The sequence below is a fragment of the Musa acuminata genome, chromosome BXJ1-11 (genome assembly GCF_036884655.1).
Source record: "Musa acuminata AAA Group cultivar baxijiao chromosome BXJ1-11, Cavendish_Baxijiao_AAA, whole genome shotgun sequence".
NCBI lineage: Eukaryota > Viridiplantae > Streptophyta > Magnoliopsida > Zingiberales > Musaceae > Musa > Musa acuminata.
The window spans coordinates 24053838-24061381 of NC_088337.1; the positions used below are offsets into that span (position 1 = coordinate 24053838).

Genomic DNA, 7544 nt, shown 5'->3' on the forward strand with positions numbered 1-7544 from the left:
CCAAGACGCAGACCCAACTTGGACCGGGCGCAAAGGGACTGGCGCATGCGGTCCAGGGATCGGCTCGGGTTTAACAGGCCGGCTTGGTAGAGCGGCTGAGCCCCGCTTAGGCCTGCGAAGTGAGGCTCGGTTCGGGCCGTTGCGGCCTGGTGTTTAGGCCCAGTCTTCGGCCTCTCCCTCGCACGTGCAGTGCACGCGAGCATGCCCAGTCCACTGGTGAGCACAGCCCGGTGCTGCGCGAGTCTCATTGGCTCCTAATTCAGACCGAACGAGCCGGTTTGACCGGTTCAGGATGATTCTACCCTGTATAATTCAAATTAGATACAATTAAGTTTAAATTATATTAGTTTAGGATGATTCTGGATTAGTTCTACGAGGATTTCATATTGATTCAATTCGGTTCTAATTGAATTAAGTTCAGTTTAAGTCAATCGAACCAATTCAATTAGGGTTTAGGTCGATTGATAGGGTGTGACTCATCGTCTTACTTATGTTGATTGATTATTTATGAGTTTTTAATAATTTATATGAGAGATAAAAATATACAAAAAATGATAAATGTATCCAATATGATACTAGGATTATTAGATAGTTCCTCTATTATTCTTTCTTGAGATAAATATGTTCTTATTTTGATGAGTAAGGAAGATCACTCTATTTATTATTGGGAGTACAATATGTATTTTATTCATCCGATATTAAGAGAATAGAGAATCCATCTTGTCATGTTATGTTATGAGATAAGATAATTTCATGGGAGAGTGATCCACCTAATGTTCTGATATTGAATCTTGTTACTGAGACCGGCTACTAAGATTTATGATCGAATGTTTTGACTTACTAAAATTTATTTTGTTATTGATTTTATTACCTATTATTAAAGGATGTTTAGCCGTTTCTACCGAGCATTGCTAATTTCAATATCTTTGCTTTGAGATGCTATATATGGAAAGTATGTTATATTCTGCTTGTACTAGAGAAGAAAAAAATTGGACATGGATGTGTAATGATTAGCCTAATAAAAGGTTTCTGATCTGTGACTAAATTTGGGCTGTTATGATTTGCGTCTTTAGATTTGACAGTCTCATCAAAATCCAAAGTTCAAATTATAATCCAAAATCAAATCCCATATTCATGCAGGTGAACAAATCCAATGATGGTTTCACATTGTAAATACAATGTGCCTTCATTTTATATACTATGTTGTAATAATACTAAGACATTTTTTCCATATACAGCACAACTATTACATTATTATGAAGTGTTTTTTTTTTTTCTCTCAATAAAGCAAGTTAATTAGGCCTGTAATGACCCACCTTGACTTTGACTAGGAAAACAATCTTGCTCGGCTATTTCAGGAGACATATATGATCCATTTACATCATCCATACCAGAAAACACAATACATTGTTTGCCTTGAGGATCAATGGTTCCAACTAAAATACATTTACTACCTATATCTTCTAAACAACAGCACTCAAAAATGTAACAGGAAAGCTAAATCTGCAGTTCGATTTACAAGACAACTTTACAATCATCTTCTACTACATCTCAAGTGTAACAAATACCATACAAAACAACACAGCAAAACCTACTATGTCTTTCAGTTCTTAACAGAAATCAGCGCCGCCTGATATCAGTGGCTTCTGTGACTCGGGCAAGTGCTCAACATATAATGAATGTATCATTTCTACGTACTCGTTCATGTTTTCGGCTTCCCACCCATCTGTTTCTATTGGTGGAAGGTACTTTACTGTGATTGGGGCTGGTCTGACTCTCAAACTATTCTTCCTCCAAGCTAGATGTGTGCCAGTGAATATCATCGGAACAATTGGCAACTGTGTTTGCAGTGCAATATGCATGAAACCCTAAGAAGATCGATAAATTCAGCTCATGATGTAAACAGAAGCATTTATATATGCAAATAGAGTTAAGATGATTACCTTCTTAAACGGAAGAAGCCTCCCTGATCTGGATCGAGTACCCTCTGGAAAAATGATAAGTGACAGGTTATGGTTCACAATTGCATGAGCTGCCTGAACTCAAGAACAAAACTTTGTTAAACATATCTTAAAAATTGTTAAAGAATATGCTGTTCACGAGTGAGTGCAACCTCTTTCAGGGATTCGATGGCAGCAGAAGGGTTGGAGCGGTCTATACGGAGATGGTTTGCCAACACGTAAAGCTGCCCAAACAGAGGATACCAAATGATCTGGGAAAAAGATGTGTGTTATCAGTATAAGATTAATGCTTGATATCTGAGATAATCTTTGATGACAACAAAATTTAGTTTCACCCTGACCTCTTTTTTGGCTATGCCAACAGTGCCTATTGGGGTCAGCCACATAACAAGAAAAATGTCTATGGGCGACGCGTGATTACAGATAAATATAGCCCTTGTGTCAGAAAACTCGGAACCTTCAATCTTTATGGGGTTTCCTAGAATCCACATCTGCAAGAATTAGAAGGATCAAAGATCATATATGAGAAAAAAATTATAATTTTGAAATGTAAATAGTTCATGTATGCAATAACCAGAGATACAGCACTTGGAGAGAGTGGCTGAGCATTTAAACAATGAGAAAAAGTAACTAAATACCTTACAGAAATACATAAGATGGCACTCAGGAAGAAACAGTACATAAAAGTTTTCTGCCATCTGTTATCTGAATATACACTGGTGGATTTTTTAGGTGAATACACAAGCTTCTAATAACTAATAAGCATACCCAGTAATAACAAACCAAATCTCAACCATGTAGCCTGACAAACATTATATTAATTTACATATTTATCTTCTTTATGACAAATGAATCCCTACATATGTACATTAATTTTTTATTATATTTTTCATCACTAAAAAATACCAAAGACATTTTAGTGGGAGGTTGGTCATACAAGTATGTCTCATGTACTGTTCTTTTTGGTATTATATGTTTGACCTTTTCTGGACCCAAGTCTTTCCCGGGATATATCAGTTATCTATGACATAAATACTTAAAGAAAGTAGTTCTTAAGGAAATGCTTCTTTACTAAGTTTATTTTGCTCAGTCAGCTTTAATTTTGTGACTTCTAGCATGGATGCACTGCAGATGCACACCTATGAAACTATTATTTTCTTGAAAACACAACCAACTATGCAATATAGCAACATGTTGTGCTATTCCCAAGAGTACAATGTGAGGCACACATAAAAAATAGATGTTCTGATTTGCGTGAGTTTCATGATCACTATTATCAAATTTAGGATTTAAAATTTAGCCTATACATGTAGGCTCTTGGCACAGACCGGTACTTACTGGCTCAACAACTAGCCCGATGCATGAAGCAGTCGTTTTCACCTAGTATAGGTTCCTACTGAGCTTACCACCTACAATGGTTACCATACCAGGCCCATCACGCTGTTTTGAATGTTGGAACTAGGTTTATGGGGTGGCAAGCATACCCTCAGTATGCAAATCCAAGAGCACCTGAATCTTCCACCCTTTTAAACCCCTATTCAACCACTTCTTTCCCCATTGTTTCACCAAATATTCTCAATCTTACTCTCCAAAGTTGACTTTTCTCAAATTCAAGGTCAATCTTAAACAAGTCAAGCCTCACTCTCAAGAACTTGTTTTTCTCAAAAACAAAGGTATATCCAAACCTCATTTAAAAATTTGCCTTAATTTTTGTTGAATGAGGTAGCATCTTCTTTTTTCATTTGAAGTCACGAATTTATGGATTTTGACTTAGAATTTTGATTGTTCATAAATCTATGGATGTTATGTAATTTCTTATAGAAAGGAGGCAGATCAATGAAACTCTACCATAGATCTACATGATTTTAAGATAAATCCACCCAGATCGGACCAAAAGTAATGCAGATCCAATGAAAATCCATCTGGACCTGACCTAGATTTGTTCAATTTTGGTCTAGATGCATATAGATCTAGGTCAGATTGCACAGCTCTGACCTAGATTTACATCAAAACAGATGTGTGCTTTGACCTAAGTTTTCATAGATTTTCATAGATCTAGTATAGAACTATAAGAATTCACCTAGATCTAGACTAAGTTCATATGGATTAGACATAGATCCATACCAACATGACATAAATTTGCATAGATGTCGGCTAGATCTGAGCAGATGCAAACTAGATTTGCATAGATCTTATGTGTTCAAGCTTCTTTCAAGATATTGAGTCTAAATTCAATAATTGTGCACTTGAATCAGTTTGTTAGTCTGTAGGGAAATGGTACTGAAGCAACAAAGTTCAAAACCAGTATGATAGTACATTTGCTGCTTGGGCCCACCACCATTATTAACGGCATATTCACTGCAACTACATTCCATGGGCGGAGGAATAACTGAGTGAGGTAACAATTAGCGGATGGATTCCCTGATTTAGCTAAATGCACGATGGGTCTCAAGAAGTCAGACGAGCTTTTTGAGTAGAGTTGGATGTTTAGAAAGCCCTAAAGCTTCTCATGATCTGATACTTCACATAGCTCATAGTGCCACCATATAGACTTTACTGCTCTACAGCCAATGCAAGCATACTTCTCACAATCATACTAGCTAACTTCATATGAATGCTAGTTTTAAGTTTTTTTGTGCAGTTGCTGTAGTAATTCCATTGATCCCGCAATGTCAAACCACTATCTAGCAAATTATACAACTTCCCTGCAACTCAAAATGTTGTGGAGCAATTTGCATTCTTTAATTTGGTTTTACTCCACAATTTGTTCTCTCACCATCATTGGTTTTGTACCAGCAATTTGCAGTCTTGAGATACTACCAGTGACTGTCCCCGAAAATATTGTGAAAACCTCTCGACAATTGATGCTCCCTGTGCAATCCATCCTCTGTGGCATGTATCCTTTACTTGTCAGCTAGAAGATCATCCAAAACTAAAATCCTTTATACTTGATAGCCCCTGCACATATCACCATCTATCCCAATATACCTCCCCCACTTTGCTACAGTATGCATTACAATAATCAGAAAGTGTTTGTTGATGACAATCCATCAAATATAAAGATAACCTATATTTTTGTAGTTATCTATGCTACTAGTGTGTGAAATAAGTCGTGCATTGCACCAAACAACATAATGTGAAAATCTACTTGTGGTCACTTGGCAGGTACTTAAGTACGTATGTATACAGAATTAATACTAAGCTAACTATCGAGTTATATAAAAGGTTTGTTGGTGCCTTATGTTCATCTTGAGTTCAAACTAGATCCACGTAAGACCATCTATCAATTTCCTCTGTTTACGTGAATAAATATCCTTTTGTGCCGTAATCAAGAATGTTGTCCTCTGCATTTGAGGCAAAATACGATATGTGGGTCAGAACCCATGTGTAAAATAAATAATCTTGTCGACCAAAAAGATATACCATTTATTGGACGAAGGATCAACATTCTTTGATCAATGAAACTATGGCTGTTCCTGATACTCTTGCTACTAGATTCTGGACAAAGCATGTAAGCCATAGAAAATTCTGTTTCAATAATGCAGCCATCAGTCAAATATGATTCAGTAGCATCATACTGAGTTTCTCTGAGATACTACATTAAGTACTATGGTTATTGTGTGCACTTTGTCTTAATGCTCCTAGATAATGCACTTGTACTTTCACAGCTTTGTACTCTATAAAGTTTTCCACTACATTATGTACTATGCCGAAGGAGGAGCTGAAGAGAAGACCCCGAGTAGTAACTAGCTAAAATGATAAGAGATGCTTAGTTGTGATTGATTGGAGATTGCAGACTCATCGATAAACCTGGAAATCTTGTTTTAACTAATTCATGTCTCCTCTGAATCATAGTGTCATGTAACAGTCAAATTGAAAGGAAGATAAACTTGAATTATAGGGGGAATGGAACATTGTAGATTGAATTTTTTTTCCTATTTGAAAGCATACAATTTATAAGAAGATACATTGTCAAGAGTTCCTTCTAACAAATTAAAGGGATTCTCTCGATCTCTGAAGCACTCTTTTCTGAAACAAATCTGATTGTTCATTTCATGAATCACGACTTGGCTGCACAATCAACTTTGTGTCTTTATGTTTGCCTTGTACCCAATTCTGTTCGATCCAAGTCACTATCAACAAAATAAACAACTAGTTGCAGTTGAAAGCAGTAAATCGTCCCCTCATTAAATTTACAGAACCCCACTAAACACAAAAGACGATTTTAATTGGATGATACCCATATCAGATACTAGCCAAGAACAATCATGGTAATGTGGTACCACAATATCAAAACCCACTGTCCCATTCAATGCTATCAAAATTTGATCCACCATTCGTGTCACCCACATACCCTCGCAGCATTGACATCTTCATGCCCCAATAATTGTGGACAGAAAACTCAAGCCATCCAAGAAGCTGTCCGAGGCTATTAACTTCACAATCAGGTACACGAGCGGAAATTTCAATCGATTGATTTAGAAGACCGATCGACGAGCGAAAAGAGGAGAATCAAGTCCAGTCGATCACATATCCACACGACAAACAATAAGCACATTGAAATCAAGATATATAAAAAAAAAATGCAATTTTTTTTCGCATTATTATCAAATCGAAGCAGAACATGATGATCAAGATTGGAACTTTCTTATTCTAATTTTTCATTTTGCTTACCATCAATCGCCCGGTGACGTGCCCGTAGAGGTTGCCCTGCCGGATCCGCTCGTAGGGCCACGGCAGCATCGGGATCATGACCACCGCCCACACGAAGGTGGTGACCGTCATGGTGAGGAAGCAGGCGACGATCCGGAGGGCCGAGACGACCACCGTGGCCCATCCGTCCTCGTCCACGAACCCGCGACCGTCCTCCTCCGGCTCCTCGGTTTCCGGCGACGGGAACCCCGCCTCGAGGCAGCTCTCCAGCCGGCGGCCCCTCAGCAACGAGTTCAGCAGCGAGTGATCCATATTCTCCTGTCCGCTCCTCCCCTTGTCTCTTCGCAATCCACCAACGGCCCAACCACAACGATAACAGCTACAATCGACCGCATTCCCAGGAAGAAGACGAAGGCAGTAGTAAAATCCACTGCGCTACATTATTCATATATAAATAATTAAAGAAATGAGTTAATATTTATTGAAAGCTATGAGAGTGTTGTACTAAACATGATTTTACATATTTATCCTTGTCAATTTTGAACTATAACATTTATTCTTGCAAATTTTGATATACACGTATATTTATTAATTGGTTTGAGTTAAAAGTAAGTAATAAATATGCAAAAGGTTTATCATAATAATATACATAAATTTTGTAGGTTTTGCAACAATAAATACATATATATACATACTAAACAATATATAGAAATGAAATGTTCATCTTTCATTGATTTTGAGGAAATTCTTTCCATGTATCTCCAAGTATTAGAGACCTAACCATATATTTCTCCTTTAACATTCATAAAATATAAGAATAATTATGACTAACATTAATTAGTTCGAAATAAATTAAAACATAAAGAGTATTAAATAGTGAATATTATAAAAGTAAGTTTGTAGGTGTACAACAACAATATATGTGGTGAC

The 7544-nt window shown here is 37.1% G+C and overlaps 1 protein-coding gene across 1 annotated transcript; it reads right to left on the reverse strand.

Moving 5' to 3' along the window:
• Positions 1–1352: 1352 nt before the first annotated feature.
• Positions 1353–7049, reverse strand: LOC135597315 (1-acyl-sn-glycerol-3-phosphate acyltransferase-like). Its single transcript, XM_065090107.1, has 5 exons — positions 6636–7049; positions 2303–2452; positions 2114–2212; positions 1944–2036; positions 1353–1868 (listed from the first exon to the last, which is right to left on the reverse strand). The coding sequence occupies exons 1-5, from the start codon at positions 6924–6926 to the stop codon at positions 1611–1613; spliced, it is 891 nt and encodes a 296-aa protein (XP_064946179.1). The 5' UTR covers positions 6927–7049; the 3' UTR covers positions 1353–1610.
• Positions 7050–7544: the final 495 nt, after the last annotated feature.

Excerpts from the sequence above, each read along its gene's own strand:
- LOC135597315 (XM_065090107.1), bottom strand. The coding sequence starts at position 6,926 with ATGGATCACTCGCTGCTGAACTCGTTGCTGAGGGGCCGCCGGCTGGAG. Across the intron at positions 2,213-2,302 it reads TTGGCATAGCCAAAAAAGAG|ATCATTTGGTATCCTCTGTT; the intron begins GTCAGGGTGAAA and ends TCTTTTTCCCAG. Across the intron at positions 1,869-1,943 it reads GGCTTCTTCCGTTTAAGAAG|GGTTTCATGCATATTGCACT; the intron begins GTAATCATCTTA and ends CGATCTTCTTAG.